This window comes from Calonectris borealis, chromosome 3 (assembly GCF_964195595.1).
Source record: "Calonectris borealis chromosome 3, bCalBor7.hap1.2, whole genome shotgun sequence".
Taxonomy (NCBI): Eukaryota; Metazoa; Chordata; class Aves; order Procellariiformes; family Procellariidae; genus Calonectris; species Calonectris borealis.
The window spans coordinates 60245739-60264843 of NC_134314.1; the positions used below are offsets into that span (position 1 = coordinate 60245739).

The 19105-nt window shown below is 43.4% G+C and overlaps 2 protein-coding genes across 10 annotated transcripts in view; both read left to right on the forward strand.

Annotated features, from left to right (window-relative positions):
• Positions 1 to 1159: 1159 nt before the first annotated feature.
• Positions 1160 to 8465, forward strand: HINT3 (histidine triad nucleotide binding protein 3). Of its 4 annotated transcripts, none has more exons than XM_075145794.1 (5): positions 1160 to 1357; positions 2073 to 2190; positions 3564 to 3633; positions 4593 to 4719; positions 6676 to 8465. In XM_075145794.1, exons 1-5 carry the CDS (start codon positions 1223 to 1225, stop codon positions 6721 to 6723), a joined length of 498 nt encoding a protein of 165 aa, XP_075001895.1. In that variant the 5' UTR covers positions 1160 to 1222; the 3' UTR covers positions 6724 to 8465. The 4 variants fall into 4 exon arrangements, with proteins under 4 accessions (XP_075001895.1, XP_075001892.1, XP_075001891.1 ...); XM_075145791.1 differs by lacking the exon at positions 6676 to 8465 and adding an exon at positions 5158 to 5226 and having other exon boundaries at positions 1180 to 1357; XM_075145790.1 differs by lacking the exons at positions 1160 to 1357; positions 6676 to 8465 and adding exons at positions 1535 to 1921; positions 5158 to 5226.
• An 8743-nt stretch (positions 8466 to 17208) lies between these two features.
• TRMT11 (tRNA methyltransferase 11) overlaps positions 17209 to 19105 on the forward strand; it is a 28726-nt gene continuing 26829 nt past the window's right edge. For 3 of the 6 annotated variants that reach the window (XR_012672987.1, XM_075145788.1, XM_075145787.1), the window contains exon 1: positions 17210 to 17324. Coding sequence is in view for 4 of the 6 variants with exons in the window: in XM_075145788.1 (XP_075001889.1) it covers positions 17250 to 17324 (75 nt within the window). In the remaining 2 variants the exon portion in view is untranslated. Of the gene's footprint in view, positions 17325 to 19105 lie in introns of all 6 variants that reach the window. The other 3 variants (XR_012672988.1, XM_075145785.1, XM_075145786.1) reach the window with 3 other exon arrangements.

A 19105-nucleotide genomic window follows, 5' to 3' on the forward strand; every position in this document is an offset into this window, starting at 1 on the left:
AGTGCAATGGCGGTAAGAATTTTCTTAATGTAAGACGAAAATTATGGTCACGAATAATTTTTGTCTTGGAGGGAGAACAAAAGCTTTTTCTTACAACATGAAGCATAAAGTAGTGGTACTTGGATAAAGATCTTTGATTCAGGACAGTGTAGAAATGCTTATTCACAATAAGGCTTGGAAGTACCCAAGTAAGCGCGGATGTTCAGTTTGGTGCTGGTTTCTGTGCAGTTTTTGCACTGGATGTTTTGTACAAAGCTGCTTTAGAGCAAAGTAAAACCCAGTTACGTTCAGAATAATCCTCATGTAAACTTTCAAGATTTCTCTTGCCGGTTTGTAGCGGAGAAAAGGAGCAGGTTAGCTCATTGCAAAGGGATTGCAGGTCAGCAATTGCTGGCAAATGAGCCGCTTCAGGTGGAATAGCTAACCGTGTCCTATTTGTACAAGCACAGCTCGCTTGCTCTGAAAGAAATGCGTTTTTGAAAAATCTTACTCTAAATTTTGCAACTCGTTACCTCTTTAAACACTACGGCCTATCGCCTGTGGAACAAGCACTTCGTGCCATTTGGGCTGCACGAAGAACGTCAACATTGAAATTCTGTGGTCAGGGATTCTGCAACTCTGGTCTAATGAACCAAGGGATTTAAAATACAAATCATTAAGAAAACATTTTTAGAAATTGAAGGTTAGCTACCACTTAGAAATACCCTCTGTTGGCTTTGGAAGCAGTTGGTGTGATGAGGGTGGTGAGACGCTGGCACAGGTTGCCCAGCGAGGCGGTAGATGCCCCATCCCTGGGACCATTCCAGGCCAGGCTGGACCGGGCTCTGAGCAACCTGATGTAGTTGAAGATGTCCCTGCCCATGGCTGCCTAAGGCTTCGTTACGAAGCGCGTTCCAGAGGCCGAGCTCCGCGGGGAGCGCTCCCGCCCCGCAGCGAGGGGCGCCGCCCCCAGGCCCCGCCGCCGCCGCCGCCGTTGCTCGCGCGCTCTCCCGCGCGTGGAGCTGGGGGGGGGGGGCACTCCCGCGGCCCGCGCGCGGCCCCTGGCGGCGCAGGAGGCGGGCGGGCGGGCGGGGCGCTGACTCGGGCGCCTTCTGGTTGGTCCCCGGCCCGGCGTGAGGGCGCCGGCCCGCCCCCGCTTCCCCCGCCCCCAGGCGCCGGCAGGGGGCGCGCGCGGGCCCGGCGGTCGGGCTGTGGCCGCCGGCGCGGGGCGAGGGCCGGGGCCATGGCGGGGGAAGAGGGGGCCGCGGCCGCAGCCGAGCGGAGAGAAGCCGGGAGCGGCGGCGGCTACGACGGCAAGTGCGTGTTCTGCAGAATCGCCCGCCGGGAGGAGCCGGGCACGGCGCTGCTCCCCTGCGAGGTGGGTGAGGGGCGCCCGGGCGGCGTCGGCGTCCTCCCCCCGTGTCCCGCCGCGGTGTCCCCGCGGCCGCTTCCGCCTTTCGCCGCCGCCCTCGTCCTCTGTTGCGGAGGTGCGGGTCGGGCCAGAGGGGAGAGAAGCCGAGAGGCTTTCGTTGGCCTGGGCGGGTGGTTGTCGTTCCTTGCTGTTCTTTACCGAAGAGCCAAATTGCGGCCGTCGCCGTGCTGGTGGGAGGGCGCCTGTGCGGACCTGCAGAGAGGGCAGGGCTGCGGGAGAGCAGGAGAGGGCCGAGGGGGTTAATTTGAGAACGAGAGACCAAACCCTGAAGTCGCGTCGGCGGCCGGGTGCCAGCCCTCCCTCTCGGAGAGGCGGTGCCCGGGCTGCCGGCTCGCACTCTTAAGGGTCGCGTACTCTTTTATGGAGGTAGGAGCGAAACACTGGTCAGGAAGGGAACGTCGTGGAATCCTGAGATGGTGGCACAACAGCCAGAAACCTGAAAGCAGACACCGAGGAGTCCTGACTGCAGAAGGTCAACTGAGGACACAAATCGTGCTTGCAAGTCTTTCTGTAGGCTGGCTCCAAAAATCTTAAGATTTTTGCTAGTTACGTCAAATATGATATTAAGTATCACATTGATATGGGGAAGATGGACTTTGTTACCTACTCTTTGCCAATATCTTCGTCCTAATCGATTTAATGTGTTTGCATCCTTTTTTAGTATGAAGACCTTGTTTGCTTTAGAGATATCAGACCTGATGCCCCCCACCACTATCTGGTGGTGCCAGTAGAGCATATGCAAAACTGCAAAACACTGAAGACAGAACACATACCTATAGGTAAGGCTGTAAGTGTGTGTTTATCTTGAAGGAAAATAATTTTGTACAGTCTTAAATAGTGTGTTGTCAAGTAAATTACACCTTTGAGAAGCATTTTGGTTGTGAATGTAAACACTGAAATAGGTGGTGTGAGTGTGGGTAGGGACTTACCCTTCCTGGGAACTTCCGTGTGCTACTCTAGAATAGCACACTTTTTTGTGTGCTAGAATTCTAGAAAAACATTGCACTAGTGCACGAAATCTCTTTTGTTTGCATGGAGTATAGGTGCCTCTGCACTTTGTTGAAAGTGCAACTTTATTTTTAAAAATATTTATGTGCTGCTTCATTGTGTTTTCTTAGATATATATGCAATTTCAAATTATATGAAGAATTATAGAAGAATTTTGTAGAATGTATATTTCATAATAAGTGCTACATTATTTTTCAGGAAACGGGAGTAGGAGAAGAGAGAAATGGTGTTCCAATAAACTTCAATAATTTTTGAAAAGATAAAGTTCTAATATATTAAAGCTATGATGTATTGTTGATAGGCTTTTTTTTTTTCCTTAAGAAAACATTGTCGTGGAATTAGTTGTTTCACAAGAAATGCCTAAGAATGCCAAGAAAAGCTAAATGTGTTAAGTAATGGAAGAAACTACAGACATACATGCACGAAGAGCCTCCACCTCATGGAAAATTACAGGTGATGCAAGAAAAGAGTTATAGTTTCATGTTGCAAATCTTGCATCACCGTATTTCACTTCTAAACATAGGGTAGTTTTCTCCAGAGACAACTTCTATATGTGTTTGGCTTCAAGGCAATTCCTTAGACTTTTGCCTTGAGTTTTTGTATTAGAGTTGCTTCTCTTCTCAGTGATACGGTAATGAAACTTTGTCCTAGTAATAAGTAGGACTGAGAATTTTATTTTATTTTATTTTAATTTAAATTTGTGTACCATCTCTGAAACTTGCTAACTTATGCCAGGCTGCACGGAACCTGGAGGTCAAAGTCCTGTAGCTGTGTAGAGATGTAACACTGGAATTAGTGTAAACGTCATCATTCTGACCAATCAGTATTTGTTGTTTTTTTTATAAGGGTGCGGTGATACCATGGCTTTGGCCAAAGTTGTTAGAATAATACCACACTTAAAATTAGTGTGGAAATCAGTAACAGCGATGATTTTCATGTTGATCATTGCACAACACTGTCTTGACAATCTTTGATTATGAGTAGTTACACTATTTATGTTTTGAAAAACCCTTGTCTAATCAGTTTGTTAAAGTTAATATTCAAAGATTTTGTTTCTGAAGAATACCTTTCTTAAATTACTTGATGATATATGATATGTAAAATATTACTTAAACATTAAATGAAATTTATTTGTGTTTAACAGTAAAGAGAATGATGGAAGTTGGAAAAGCTGTCCTCCAGAGAAATAATTTTAGTGACTTGAATGATGTAAGGTATGTAATGGAAACCTCCTGTGTTTATTCAGCATGTGTTTTACTTTTCAGAATGCTGTTTTCCAGAAACACCGTCACAGGTTGCCCAGAGAGGTGGTAGATGCCCCGTCCCTGGAAACATTCAAGGTCAGGTTGGACGGGGCTCTGAGCAACCTGATCTAGTTGAAGATGTCCCTGCCCGTGGCAGGGGAGTTTGGACTAGATGACCTTTAAAGGTCCCTTCCAACCCAAACTATTCTGATTCTATGATTTCTATTTTAGAGATGGTGGCAACAATTGCAGTATGATTTATTGAAGAAATTGGGTCTGCATTCACTTATCATGTGACTTGTCAGGTAGAATGTGCTGGCTCTGATTATAAACACTCTTTTTTCTGATGAATTTCCAGTGCAGATTGTGTTCCAACTCTGAGATTCTTTCTTGACCACATCTTGGGATAGGGAGGGCACTTCAAACAACTTATCTGAAAGGCTGCTCTTTAATTACGTGCTGAAAATATACTCTATATCCTAGATTCCAGAAGATAGATAAACTTTGTCCTGTTCAAGCAGGGCACTGCACTGTGTTTCAGTAATACCTGCATTCATTTGATTTCAGGGCTGCACCCTTTAGTTTAAGCCAGTGCCTTTGACAGCTGAAGTAAATTGTAACATAATTTAAATAGTGTAGAGTATAGGGAACTGGGCCTTCATGATTAAAGTATGTAGAAACTACATTCATCTAGTAACAGTTGGCTTTCCAGCTGAAAAATAGATATGATACATTTAAGGTACATTTTATTTTTTAAACCCGCCTTCTTAACAAAAGGAAAGGGCATATTTTTGTTCCTGCCTTTATGCACAAGGAAAATGTGATGAGTTGAGTTCTTAATTCAGTTATCATGTTAAATAACTTGTGATGTTCCACTTGTTCCTGAATTAACATCACCAGTATTTTTTACTTGTTTTCCTTTTCTGAAGAATGGGTTTTCACTGGCCTCCGTTCTGCTCAATATCCCACTTGCATCTTCACGTCTTGGCCCCAGCCAGTCAGCTAGGATTCTTATCCAGACTCCTTTACAGAATCAATTCCTACTGGTTTATCACGGTAAGTGTAATGCAGATGAGCTTTTCGGTAGGTTTTCAATTGCAAGCTGAAAATGTGACATCTTTCTAACATTTTAACTATGTCCAAACATTCTTTGAGCAATTATTTTTGTCTTTAGTATAATTATTAATTATTTATATTTTACGTTAAATATTTGAGAAAATATAATGGTAAAATGTAACTTTAATGTTTATGCTTATTAAGGGAAATGGAGTGACAATTCACAGTAGTTCTGGATCTAATGTGTAGCTTAGGTTAATGTGATGTGCTTCTGAGGACACTTTATAGGTATTTGTTCTTTAATGTGAGAGGATATATTCATATGTGATGGGCTATGTATTGTACATACCCTGGTTCATCCAATTTAGGTGAAAAACATGGCCACCTCATGATTGCTTGTATCATTTCACATGGTTTTTCTCATCTTGTCATCTTTAGAGTGAAACAAATGTCTGCTTTACAAAAACATTGTTTGTACTGGTTTATGTCAGTAGAGGTAAGCAATGAGACTGAACTGACGCTGACTAAATCACTGAAAATCTCTCTCAAGGATTAAAGCTTACTTTCACTGCTTTGATGCAGCAAAGAACCTATCCTTGCAATGTAGCTACAGCATGCTGATGTCATTGCGCAGCCCCAAAACAAAGATGCTGAAAAAGGTCTGTCTCATCTGAAGAATATAGACAGCCTCTTACTTAAAGAGAAAAAACGTGGCTTCTTCACAGTGGTACCTCGCTGGTGATCTCACCTAGCTCAAAAAAAGCAGATGTGTCTCTGCTGTATTGTAGAGCATCACACAGATATTTGGCCCTCAAATAAGTATATCTGCTTGCTATCTTGGATTAGCTCAGGAAGATGTATACCGAGTTTGGTTATCCAATATGGATGCACTTCAAAAGATATTTTGCCTTGTTGTCAAGTTGGAAAAATGTTCCTGAGTTGGTTTGGTGTTTTGTTTTTTTTTTTAAATCATAATGGCTTGAATGTGATACCTGTTTAAGAGTACAAAACAAGATTCAGATAAATTCATTTTCAGTTGCTCCATACTTTATTTAGCTTTATTTGCAAATAAACTGCAGGAGCTACTTAACTCCTGTTAAGTTGTTTCAACCCTAAGTAGCTGATTGCATTTTTACTGTGTGTATTTCAAAGATGCCAAACTTAAGCTTTTCACGTTTTAACATGGTTCCTTTGGAGATCTTAATAAAACCTCAAGCACTAGTTCAAAATAAAAGATTAATTCAGTGGGACTGGCAAAAAAAGGCTGACAGTAAATGGATTTGTTTCAGAAGTGCCCATGTGAGTCTCCATGTGCCCAGTTTGGCCTGCTAGAACAATGTTGGCAGACTTCCTTCTGCCTTGAGCCTTTCTCAGGGCTCTGGAGGCTGGTGCTGTAACATACACAAAATACAGCTGTCCCAGTTATGCGCTAGGTGCACAAATAGCCATACGATGAGAAAAGTTATGCGTGAGCATAGTGACATAACCGAAGAACGGATGTATATCTCGTGACATGAACCACGTATGTGGATGCATTCCATCCCTCAGCAACATATATGGCTGGTGTGCAGCTGGGTGGGTGATAAGAGGCCACAACACGCCGTTCTGGAGCGTTTCCCAGAGAATTCCAGGTCTCGCAGCTTGGTTGTTCGGAGCACTGCTGTCTTCTGAGGTCTTTAAAACCACACTGCTTTATCTGCTATTTATTTACTCAAACATCCTCTGACTTTCATAGGTTTTGTTTCCTTTTCTGATCACCTAATGGGAGTTTGAAGGAAGCTGTAAAAAAGGGTCTGCTGTTTGAAGCAATCGTTGTATTCTGCTTCTGTTGTATGCTTTGTCTGTAAAAATGAAAAGTAAATGCTCTGTCAGTGTCACTTACTATTTTTAAAATGGAATTTTCAGTAAACTGAAAGTCCACAGTGTAGTTAATGTATTGCTTTCTCTCTTTCATAGGCTGAACAACTGATCGAGCGACTGCAAACTGAAAATGCTGCCAGCTGAAAGCACTCTTAGCCTTGTGTCGCTAGCCGGTTTGCTCTTTGTCTTTGAACTCTGATTTAAGGGTGCACAGTTTGATGTTGCCAATAATATACCAGGATAAAAAAAGCTTTACTTCCTTATGAGGAAATACACACAGAATTTGTAGCTGCCAACCTAATTCTCCCATTTGGATACTTGAGTCTGCATACTTCTCTGACAATAAGGCGATCTATTTTAATTATAATTTTATATTTGTATATATACATACATAATACATACACATGCACACACGCAGAGAAGTTTTCCTAGTAAAAGGCAGGGTATAGCAGCAGAATGTATTGCAACTAAGGCAACAAGTTACTACTAACAGCATGTATATGGTACCAAAGGGAATATTTGTTGTGGAATCAAGCTTTTAGTTAAAGATTCATTGTTCTGGGATTGCAACTAACATTTAAAACATTTGTTTCTATCTGTATTTGTATGATATGTTACTTATGCCCAGTTATTAGTAGGTACATTGCTGAAAGTACACTATTTACTTTCTGGTGCTGAACGACTTTAATATATTACCTGTCTTATTTGCATGACAGTGACATAGTAAATATTAATACAATAGGTGCCTGAGATGTGATAATGCTATATAACATAGAATATAGTTTAAATGTATGTCTAAGTGGTTGTATGTTGGACTTAAAGATTGTTTCCCTCTTAAGTGCACAATATTTTAAATTAGTTATTGTATGTTTACAAAAAATGTGAAGAGATCAGAGGAATTGATTTAATATATTGTTCTTCTGCATGATGGTAGAAAAAAAATCCAAATTTTTAGATGGTTCTGATACTGTTCTCCCTGGAAGTCCCTTGGAGATTACTAACGCCTTGGCTAAATCTGATTTCTAGATGAAGTCATAAGAGAAACGGGTCTTTAGTGCAGTGAGTATGTGGCAGGCTTGCATAATAGCAATCTGATTTGAATTTGGGATAGCAGGGACTCAGCCCAAAACTGGAACATGTTGGGTTGCTTAAGGAATCTGCTGAACATTTGACTTTGCTGTACGACTCTCATCAGTAATGCTAGCGCTCTGTTTTTCAATACCATATTAAGGCAGACTGTTTGGAAAGCTAAAACTCCAGAAAACACGGAGTGGATTTTCTTCATGCACAGAACATATCTCTCGGTGCATAACTAATCAAGTGTCCTTGGCTGATGCATTTAGATGCAGCTGAGGTGGTGATGGTCTATTGCACCTGCGAGCTTCCCTGAACGTAATCTTCCGAGTGTTTTCCACTGATCCAGCACCTGTTGCCTTAGTGGTACAATGTATTGTAATATTTTTATAGTAAACTATACGTAATACTTCAGAAAGTTCACACCCTTCTGAAAAACAACATTTCCTACCCAGAAGAGTTTACACCTCTCTGTTCTGTAAGACCTTGTTCCTGATGTCTTATTCTTATTAGTGGGCGCTTACGTGTCATTTGCAGCCCTTTAGGGTTTTAATTTGTAATATTAGGTAGGAAGAGTGTGAATTAAAGCCACTGAACTGTGACTACTTCTGTGCAATAGATTAGGAGGTTTGAGCTGGCTCCTAGCTTTGTGAAATATCTGAACATTAAGATCTTTCAAGAGTTAATACTCTGTATGTGTTCTGATTTGTACTTCATTTATGTAACTGTACTTAGCTGTGACATGTAGTATTACAAGTACCAATATGAACTGTTGTCAAAAAGGATTAATAAACAAATAGAATAAATGCTAATCTTGGAATGATCTTCCAGTGCAATGGAATAGTTGACTGGGGGGGTTGACCCTAGATATCCCCTTGCTCGCTCTTCACCTCCAACCCCAGAGGGATGGGAGAGAATAGGAAGAGCAAAAGTGAGAAAACTCATGGGTTGAGATAAAGACAGTTTAATAAATGAAGGAAAGAGGAAGAAAAAAAGGTATACAATGCAAAGGTAATCACTCACTCATGACCTCCCACCACAAGCAGGCCAGTAGCAATGGCTCTCCCCACCCCCCCAGAAAGAACCCTCTCCTCAGCTTTTGTTGCTGAGCATGACATTATATGGCATGGAATATCCCTGCTGGTCAGTTTGTGCCAGTTGTGCAGGTTGTGCCCCCTCCCAGCTTTTTGCCCACTGGAGGGGCAGAGCAGGAAGAAGAGAAGGCCTTGACACTGTGCAAGCGCTGCTCAGCAATTGCCAGAACACAGGTGTGCTATCGGCACTGCTTCAGTCACAAACCCAAAACGTGGCACCTTACGGGCTGCTCTGAAGAAAATTATCTCCATCCCAGCCAGCCATTGTCAAACGTACACAGAAGCACAAAGGCAACTTTTGTATCTTACATTTGAGAAGGGTCCCCACTAATGACAGCGAGAGTGGAAAGGGAAAAATCAGGATATAACCTAGCTTCCAAACTTTTGCTGATGAGCAAGATGGGGAATTCAGCTTCTCTCTGCCACATGCAAACAGGCCTCAAAACAGCTCAAAGTGTTAAACGCCACGTTAATTACTGAGATGAATGTTCAGTACCTCATTAGTGTTTTTCAGCATAGAACCGTGTTCCATTTTCCTTCTGTACTGACAGGCATTCTCAGACTCGGCAGATAATTTTTTTAATTAGGCTAAGAAATATTTTCTGAAAAGCCTATCCTAATGCTTTGAATATGTTTCAGAATTACTGGCTAGCCCCTGGAAGAGGCAGTGGGCAGACTCCATTTACTATGTCGCCCTTTTCTACAGCAGCATCATTTTAAAACTTCCAAAATCTTCCCTGGAGTCTTCCAGTGAGCAAAGATCGATAAAATACTCTTGGAGAGTGAACTCAGCAGCTCTTCCTCTCCAAGAGCCTGGAGAAGGAAAGGAAAGTTGCTTAGCCACTGTCCCTGGCTCTGTTGTTCTTTGATCCAGTATTAGCAGTCCTGCCAAAAGCTGCTTTTTTGACTACATGTTTAGGAATGACAAAGCTTTAATTGTACTCTCTTGCTCGATTGTTTTACATAAATTCCCAGCCTAATGCAAACCCAGAGAATAATGCTTTTATGCTGAAGTACTAACTGCCCCCTCTGAAAGGATGACACAGATAGGCATACAATGCTGTTAAATGTAGAATAAAAAAAAAGTTTGTGTTTTGATTAAGGACAGCATTTTCAATGTGATTAAATTAGTAATAGCTCCTCAAGCTATTCTGAAGTGTTCTCAAGTGCGAGTTGTAAATAAAAGCGTAAAAAATGGGAGCAAACCAGTGAAAATTGTATTTGAAATTTGACAAACTTGGAAACAATAAAACGCTGCATAAAACCTCCCTTGCTGTCATTTCAAACTGATGTGCAGTATTTATTGAAGTGCTGAAAGTGCTTGCAGTATTTGACAAGACAAAATACAGCTAATCCCTATACAACGTACAGTCCAAAACAGACGCAGAATTCACAGGCTTCAAGTGGAAGAAGAGGAAAGACCACTGAGGGAGCTTGCTACAAAGAAGTGAAGTTTAGGAGAGATTTGAAGAGCTGAAAATTACTTAGTAGGGCAAGAACAACTTTTAGAAGGCCAGAGTTTACTTACTACTCCAAATAATCTGTAATACTAAAAAACCTCACATGCTACAATTTTTTTTAAAATAATTTAATAAATTCTGTTCCATTTACTCTAATGGGAGCCTATTGCAAAAAAGTTGCCTGTTGAAAACTTTAAATTCCTGTTTCCTCTGTAGATGCTAATCTAATCTCCACATCACAGGTGAGGAAGCAGAATTTTGTAAAACTTGTGAACTAGTAGCTAAATTGAGTCATGTGCATTAGACACGATGCATTCGTGACTATACAGGCTTCAGGAGTAATTTTTTATTCTGGAGTGTACCAAGGGACAAACTGACCTATTGTATTACCTACCTTTTAGACTTCTTTTGAAATACTGGCTATTGCTGGAAGTGGGAGATTGGATTTGTCGACCTGCGTGCCGACCCAGTTTGGCAGCTTTTTGGTATTTATATCCATTGCATGGGCATATAGAAAGATTTCAGTCACTCTTTAGAGAATGCTCATCTAAAGCTGGCAGGTAGGAAATTTGGCCCTATAATTGTTTAAAAAAATCCATTCCTCTGTAAATGATCTTTTTGATAATAATCCTTGGTTTTATTCAAAATATGATGATAGGACAAGCTTTTTGTAGTCGCTTACAAAGTGGGAACCATTTCAATAGGGCTTACTCTGCTTCTATCTGTTTTGATCAGGGCTGTGGTTAAAGCTGTCATAGACGTACTCAAGTGATATTTAAACCAACCAGTAGCAGGAGAGAGTGCAGCAGAGGCCATATAAGTATCTAACACTCGCTACATATATGGCAATGGAAGCCTAGATTCCTGTCATTTCACTACTTGAGACAGACTTAATTAAGAACTAGTAAGTTTGCATGAGCTGGACTTGCAGCTTAAGGTGCTCAGGCTACACACTGCCTCAACCGTGTGTCTTTTAATGTATTATTGGTACAATGTCTAGTAATGTTTTATTTTTCCTGATATTACCATCCTGTTAGTCAGCTGGCGACACTTGAACAGCCTGATACTGCTTCCTGCAAGTGCTACAGCAGCACTGACTGAACTTGAAAATTGTTAGAATTAAACAAACCGCATTCCGTAGCCGTATTATAAAAAACTTGATTAGTTTTGAAATCAAAATGCGTATCCAGGCTTTAGCTGATGGGAGCTGAAATCCACTGAGGTGTGCTCATGTCATTTGGGCAAGAAACGCTTTTCCAAAAAACAAAGCATTTTAAACATCTTAAGGTCACAAATTATGTGTCTTGTTTTCAGCTGCAAGACATAGATTTGTTTAGGAAAGAGAAGCGGGTTTGAAATCTAAGGGAACACACACCAGCAGTGCCTGGTGCAGCATATATTCCCATTTCCAACATGGTAAAATTATGTGGTGATTAAAACCCATCCTTTGTTTCCTCCTCCATGATGTACCTGCATCTGGCTCCCCTGTCCCCTAGATATACTTATTTCAGCACATTCACTTCTTCCCCTTTTTTTCTATTTTCATTGTCTTTTCAGTAGGAAAAGGAGGCAGAGGGATAATGAAACCCATATTTTTATTTGCCCAGTCAAAAGGCTTATTTTGATGCAAATCCCCATTGGATGAAAACATCAAAACAAAAAACCATTCTTTTAGGCTTTTTGAAAAAAACCATTCTTTTATATAAACAGCATAAAATAATCTATCGCTTTTATCAAGTTCATAATTTATATTAAATTTCAACATCCTTTTGAGGCAAGAGAATATCGTACTTGAAAGACCCATCAAGTAGTGTAGTCAACACCACGTAAAAGCTTTTACTTGCACTGGTAAAAAATAGAATTTTGTATTTCTAATTATACAGTTTTCTTGGTGGGAAGTATTGTAAATACAGCTCCTGATTACTTTTAATAGCATTATTACAACTATTGTATATAACCAATCCTTTTTTTTTTTAAACATAGAAAAAGTTCCCCTGGAAGAACCATGAAGGAAATTGTTACCGGTCATCTTTCAGTCTCCGTTTTAACTAGCTGATCATTTTTTCTCTCAGTTGGGAGAACCCACAACTGTGCTCTGAAAGCACAGCTCTGCCTCAGCTAAATGAGGTATGGGACTGCACCGCTATACTTTTATTTATGCATTGGCACTACAGAAACTCTACTCTTCTCTTGTCATAAATAACATTGCTACATTTTGGTGAAAGAAGAGAAAGAGCCTTTTTTTTTTTCCCCCTCACGAATGCACCATGCCCCAACATACGGTTTCAGTTGTCTTTCACATCTTTATGTTGTGGCACCCTACTTTCTGTGAAGGGATATTAGCTGAATTCACCAAGAAGGCTGCAGAGCTTTGTGATCTTCTAGGGTATGACACAGCATTAGAAGAATAGAACAGATAAAAATGGTGTGAAATACAAAGAGGGAAAAGAATGAGAGAGACAGAAGGTTTAGAGAAGATATGATGATAAGAATAGAGTATTGAACACCAGGACTAGTGCAGCTCTCCAAAATACATGCAAGATGCATCTAATTTAGGAACCATCAAATATCCTTGCTGTGATATTTCCATAAATTCGGGAATTTTCTATACCTCATGAAAGTCAACATAACTTCCATTTATTCAGTTTCACCATGTGAAAATAACCTAAACTTTTTCTATATATCAGGCTCCTTTTTTGAAGAAGTATATGAATTCCCATAAAAGTTTTCAATTCCATGTTTTACAAATCAAAATCCCACACACAGCGAGTATTTCACAACCTGCAAGAATCAGTGTTGTATGCTAACAAGTTAGTAATTTATACTTCCAGTAACCTAAAGCAGTAAGCCAGCGGAGATATTTGAAGAACTGCAGTATACTTGGTAGTGGATGATAGGATAAAAGGACAATCCAATGGCAGCGTGATGGATTAGTTGATTATTTGTGATTCCTGTCCAAACCTCTACCATTTTTAAGAAAATATTTTTTCATCCTGCTCATGTCCCAGTAAGTAGCTGAGTTGAAATTCTGTAATGAAAACCTCTTTCAAGATGGTATCCAGATACGTTTTTCCAAATGGAACCACGCAGTAGAATTCATCAGATGACAAAGCCTTATTCTAGTAAAGTGATGACCACGTCATCATCTTTTCCTTGCCAAAGCATTTCACCTTCAAAATGAACCAGACCGTGTTTTCTGGCTCTTAACAAGATGCCCACTACTTTATTGGAAATAGTCACGTACGTTTCAAACAGCTGCCCGAATGTCACACTCACATGTCCATCTTCTCCCACCTCTCCAGTGCTTCTAATGATCAAGCATAGCTCTTCTACTTCCTTACCCACGTGTGAGTGAGCATCTTTCCCTCTCTGCTCTGTCTGAGACCCTTCAGGGGGTCTCCCGTAGGTAGGATCTCCTCTCTGAGTATGCCCCGGTTTAGATGCAAGCCTGTCGTCGTTGCTGAACGGGTTCTTTCTCTGATACTCAATGTGATCCTCTGCCCAGGTCTGCCAACTTTTCCTCAAGTCACCCACCGCACTGGTAGTTTTAGCACTCTGCCCTTTATCTTCTTCCATTTCTTGAAAATGTTTTATGGCACTGAAGCAGGAAACAAATCAATGACCGGTTGTAACTGTCGTTCCTGGGTGCGCTGTCAGCTGTGAAGGAAAAACAACAAATCAGCCTGGTAATTTTTGGAAGAGTTTTGCCCGAGTGAGAGGCAAGGCTGCCGAAAAAGACGTTGAATATCTGAAGATTTTGTAAAGTCCACCTACAATTCTACAGCAATGAAGAAAGTAAGCGTGATTCAGCTGGAATTCGGAAGTCCCTTTGTAACACAGGGCAGTAAGTTATGCTTACAAGGTTACAGGGCGTACCACCCGTCCCGCAGCGACCATACATACCCCGCAGCGACCATACACACCCCGCAGCCTCCGCGCAACGCAAACGTAGTGCATACTTACTCTTCGTGCAATGACGCCTTTTAAAGGACTTTATCCTTACACCCGGCAGCCCCGCAGACTTCCCAAACCCTCTGCAGCAGCGCTGGCTGACCTGTTCAGCACAGGCGTGCTGACAGGCGAGGGAGCAAACCATTCCCCGCGGGGCAGCGCACCAACCCACGCGCAGGGGTGGGCAGCCTTCCTCCCGCCTGCACACTGATTAAAGGTGGACAAACCCAGGCTGTGCCGACGGGGTGCCCGCAGACTGCGGTAGTTCTTCGCACAGAAAACATTATCTGGAGCTGACACGCCGATACGCGGTGGAAGCAGGGGGATTTTCCTCACCAGGCGCTGAAAAGAGAAGTAGAAATCCTGTTGGCGAGTGTGGCACCGTCTGCAACGCCCTATTTAGCAAAGAAGACAAAACCAGAATAGATCGTTCTCCCTTAAAAGGCTGCGCTGCACAGCCACGTCTGCCTGCTAAAACCTACAGGCAGGCTGCAGGCAAGGGAGCCTGCCTGCGAGAGGTGAAACTGCCCAGCTCATCTAGGTACGCGGGCTGCCCGCCACCTATAAATTACATGTTCTTAGATGACGGACTATCTGTGCAGTATGTAATTATTTTGATGAGTTAGGGACAGACTTTTATACACCTATTGAGATCTGACTGTGTTATAACCACGTCTTTGCTGGATCGTACCTGTTGAAATACACAAACTAGAGTTTCCATATAGCATATTAGTAGAGCTGAATCTTTTCTTACAGACATTTGGAGATAAAACAGAGGGTTAATGCTGGCTTTTCTATGGGGAAATGGACAGAAATGCAAATTCTGAACAATTTAATAATTCAATTATAGATTAGGCATTTCTATATTTTAAAAGCATTGCTGTTTATTTTTAAGTAAGGTTTCATGGGTATTTGCCCATATATACATGTTGATGCTGCTGCACGTGAAGCCCATGAGGAGCGACAGAGCTCCCTGAACGCCCCAGCAGAACGCGCAAGTCACGGTCAACGAAACTTGTGTTGCTGTTGTGTCTAGAAGCGTGCATGGGGTGAGCAGAAGATGGCAACACAACGGCTGCGAAAGAGAACTGAGAAAGATAAACAGCAGCACACATTAAATAATGGCTTTTCATTCACAATCTCTCACTTTTAAATTGAAACTCATGATCATCATATGATCGTGTTGTTATATTTTTTGTGAGAGGAGGGTGGTTAATTCTAGCTTCCTGGATAAATTTCAATTTGAGTAATTACATTTTGTGTACTTAAAATTCCCCTGAAGGCTAAAAAGGATAATTGTTCTTCCTTTCCCTCCCCTCCCTAAAATAGTTATGTAACGTTGTCGACGCAAGATGACTCCCCAAATCCACGCTAACAAACTGCTTGATTCTCCTCAGTGGCAGTATAGGACTGTAAGTTAAGTTTACAACCACGGCATCTGAAAAGCACTTTGTCTTTATGTCAGGATCAAATACTCTGTAAGTCTTACTTATTAATATACATACATTCTCAAACTATGCTGAGCAGCATATAAAGGCTGCCAGCGATTTTGCATGGATCCTCAAGTCAAAAGCAGGAAAAAAGAGGGCATAAGTTAAATTCTTCTGTAGAAAACAGTATCACTGGAAAATTGAGGTATTCACCTCCTGAGAACAGACACCAATGCTCTGCAAATAAAGTAGTGCACATAAAGTAAGAGAAAGCCAGTCTCAAAGAGATTAAGCTTAAACAATAATACCAATAACGCCTCCTAAGGAGTTTCTAAAATGGAAGCTATACAGTTAAGAAATTTAAAGTGAGACAGATTGGAAAAAATAAAAGCAGTCTTCCTCTAAATCTCTTTCAGCAATCCCAAAACTTTGTAAGCAATCTCACACTCGCAGGGTTTGTCAGCATTTCTCCAACATGTTTATTGCTGGGTGTCAGCACTCAACTGCTGAGGTGAACAAGCCTGATCCACATCTACCTCTTTTCTTTCTCTTCTAGGAAAGTTCATGTTTAGATGCCAGTTCAATTTAGATTGTTTTCTTGTCAATCGTCAAGGCTAAAGCTTCATAGCAAACCTCAGTTTTGATTACCGCAGGAAGAGATAACTGGAGAAGCTGCAGGATGAGATTATGGAGATGCATAAAGAACACGTCCCGTGCAAGTGCTCACAGGTCATGAGCAAAATCTTAGCCATCTAGAAAAAAAGCTGTCCGAAAATCAGCCCAGAAAATACAGAACATGAGTTCAGTGCTGAGCTGGCCTGGTCCCAATAAAAGGCTTACTGAAATCTGGATAAGCTGAACCTTTCAGCTCAGCATAACAGGGAGATCAGTGAGTACAGGATTATACTGATCAAGTCTAGATGTTAAAATAAACCAAAATATAAGCTGCAATGCAAAACCCTTTTTTTTTCCCCTTGTTGGATAGTCACATCTCTGCCCCTTTCCCGGGAATCTCTATCTGCTCCTACACCCACGTCGCCGGGGCTGGCCTCCTTCCCACGGAAAAACGAACGCGGCTCCCTTGGCGTCTGTTAATTGTTAACGTTATCTCACGATCCGCTCCACCGATGCCAGCGAGGGAAGGCTATTGCTGGGGGAAGGCGAGATTGCAGCTGCGCAGCCGCCGGGGCACGGCCCAAACCCGCCGGCTGCCCCCGGCCAGCGCCCTCCTCCGCTTTCCCACCCCGCCCAGTAAGACACAGGTGAGCACGGGTCCCCACTGTACGTACAGTTACTTACTTACCAATTACGTACAGCTACTACTGGATAATGCACATGCATTACAAAGCATACACAAATACAAATTTTCAAAAGGGTGAGAAGAAGATTAAATAAACGCTCATTAATTAAGAGTGCGAGCAGTACTTTGTCCCCGCACTGCAGCCGCTGCTCCGGACGCCCTCAGCCAGCGGGGCCGCTGCCAGGGCTCGCACCCAGCGCTACGGAGGGGCGCGGCACCGCAGACGGGGCGCAGGGGGGTCGTTTTGACGCACCCCCCTTCCCGGTGGCTCCTCCCGCCGCTCCCGCCTCTCCCGCTCCCGCCGCAGCGCTGGGCCCGCCCGGCAGCGCATGCGGCCCGGGGAGGCGGGGGATGGCCGGACATGGCGCTGGCGGCCGCGGCGCTCCAGCGGTACCTGCTGCTGCTGGCGCAGGAGCACCTCGAGTTCCGCCTGCCGGTGAGCGCCCCGCGGGGCCGGGGCGGATGGGGGCCGGGGGCCCGGCGGGGTCGACCCGCTGAGGCGGGGGGCCGGGCGAGGCGCCGCCCTCGGGAGCAGCCCCGGGCAGCGCGGCCCCGGGTGTGCCCGGAGGCGGCCTGGCTCCGGCGGGGCCTCGCCTGCTGCCCGCCCCGCGCGGCGCGGGGAGAGCCCGCGGGTGCCGGGGCGGGGGGCGCCCGGTGCCCCTTCACTCGCCGCTCTCCGTGTCCTGCGGCAAGCCACCCCCCGGCGCGAGCCTGCCTCTTTTCCCCTCAGCCGTGCAGCGGGCCTAGGCTTCCTCCTCCTGCCCCCAGCCTCCGTGGAGAGCCTCTTCGCCGTGGCTCTAAGGCAGCACTTTCCTTGCCGCTCTCAAGAGCCTTTGGAGCCGGGAGAGGTTGCCAGCAAAGTACCCGGGGCTCCGGCTAAGAAATGGAAACTTAGAGGGAAAAACGGGTTTATGAAAATGTTCCTGAGCTCCTGTTTCAGTGACTTCTTAGCCTGTTTAAACTGCGACCGCCGGTGTGGTGCGGGTACGTAAATGGTCGGTGCTGCCCTGGCGGCACGCGAGGTCCTCCCCGTCCCAGGTGTTCCTGGAGCTGCGTGAGGCAGGAGGGTGCGGATATCTTCATTTTCTGGAGGAAGACGCGGGGAGCGGCGAGGACGGGGCGTCTCTGAAGTCCTGGGGCCTGCAGGCGTGCCGGGATCCAATGGAGGTCTCCAAGGCCTTGGCTGGCATCCTCATCGCGAGCCTCCCTCCTCTGTGTCGCGCCGGTGGCACCGAGGACTGCTCGCTTTTGGCTTTTAATTCTGAGTGTTTATTTCCACGCGGTCAGAAGGGTTCATGCTGCGCTGGCCGATGCGGGATCAGAGAGAGTAGGGCCGCTTCTGTCAGGTGTGGGAGCCAGCGAGTCCTGCCACCACAACTGCAGTCTGCTTGTCATTGACACGTTTATGCCAGTTGGTTGCAAAATTTGGGTGCAGAGTTTGTTCCTTGACACTAAATTGGTTTTATCTTATCAAGTGGTATTCACAGAAGTAATTTACAAAAAAAAATATGGTAACTTATCTGAAGGTCCCTGGTATTCTTTGAGTCCCTGGTGTTTTTTATGGGTCCTTGGTGAATGTCTAGTTTAGCATACACTCAATTTCCGTGTTTATAAGAAAACCCTCTTGTTTGTAAATTTAACTTGTGATTATTTTTTTTTCCCCATGATGACTTACAGAGTTACTACACACTGTAGCAAATTTTGACACCTTAAGTGCTCTTCTAGACACTGTCTTGAAGAGCTAGTAATATGATATCCAGGGTAGTATGTTATTGTTTAAAATAGTGCTGAAATGCAGAGTTATTTTGTTAGAATTGGTAGGTCATCATTACACGTGTTTTAAAATATTTAATGTGTATTGCATCATTTATTTTAGTTGTTTTCATTAAGGCTTTCTTTTGTGCATTGTTTTTTACTATCTGTTTTGTGGGAACTGGAACATGAATTTATTTATTTGTGATCAACCCAATTTTTCTTTAGGCAAAGTCATCAGATGAAGTAAAAAAAAAAAAGACAATATATATGTAACGTAGAAAGTCTTTCTTTTTTCACCAAGGTTGTAGTTGCACTTGGTTGATACAGCTGCTGAAGAAAGCAGTTCCATTTCCCTTTTCTTGTACTCTGGTGACTGCTCAGCCATCTGTTCGGCTTTGTGATGAGCTGTGTTAGGGACCTGATTTGTCTGAAAACGTAATGAAACAAGCAAGGACAGATTTT

Excerpts from the sequence above, each read along its gene's own strand:
- HINT3 (XM_075145790.1), top strand. The coding sequence starts at position 1,772 with ATGGAGGTAGGAGCGAAACACTGGTCAGGAAGGGAACGTCGTGGAATC. Across the intron at positions 2,191-3,563 it reads GACAGAACACATACCTATAG|TAAAGAGAATGATGGAAGTT; the intron begins GTAAGGCTGTAA and ends TGTGTTTAACAG. Across the intron at positions 3,634-4,592 it reads AGTGACTTGAATGATGTAAG|AATGGGTTTTCACTGGCCTC; the intron begins GTATGTAATGGA and ends CCTTTTCTGAAG.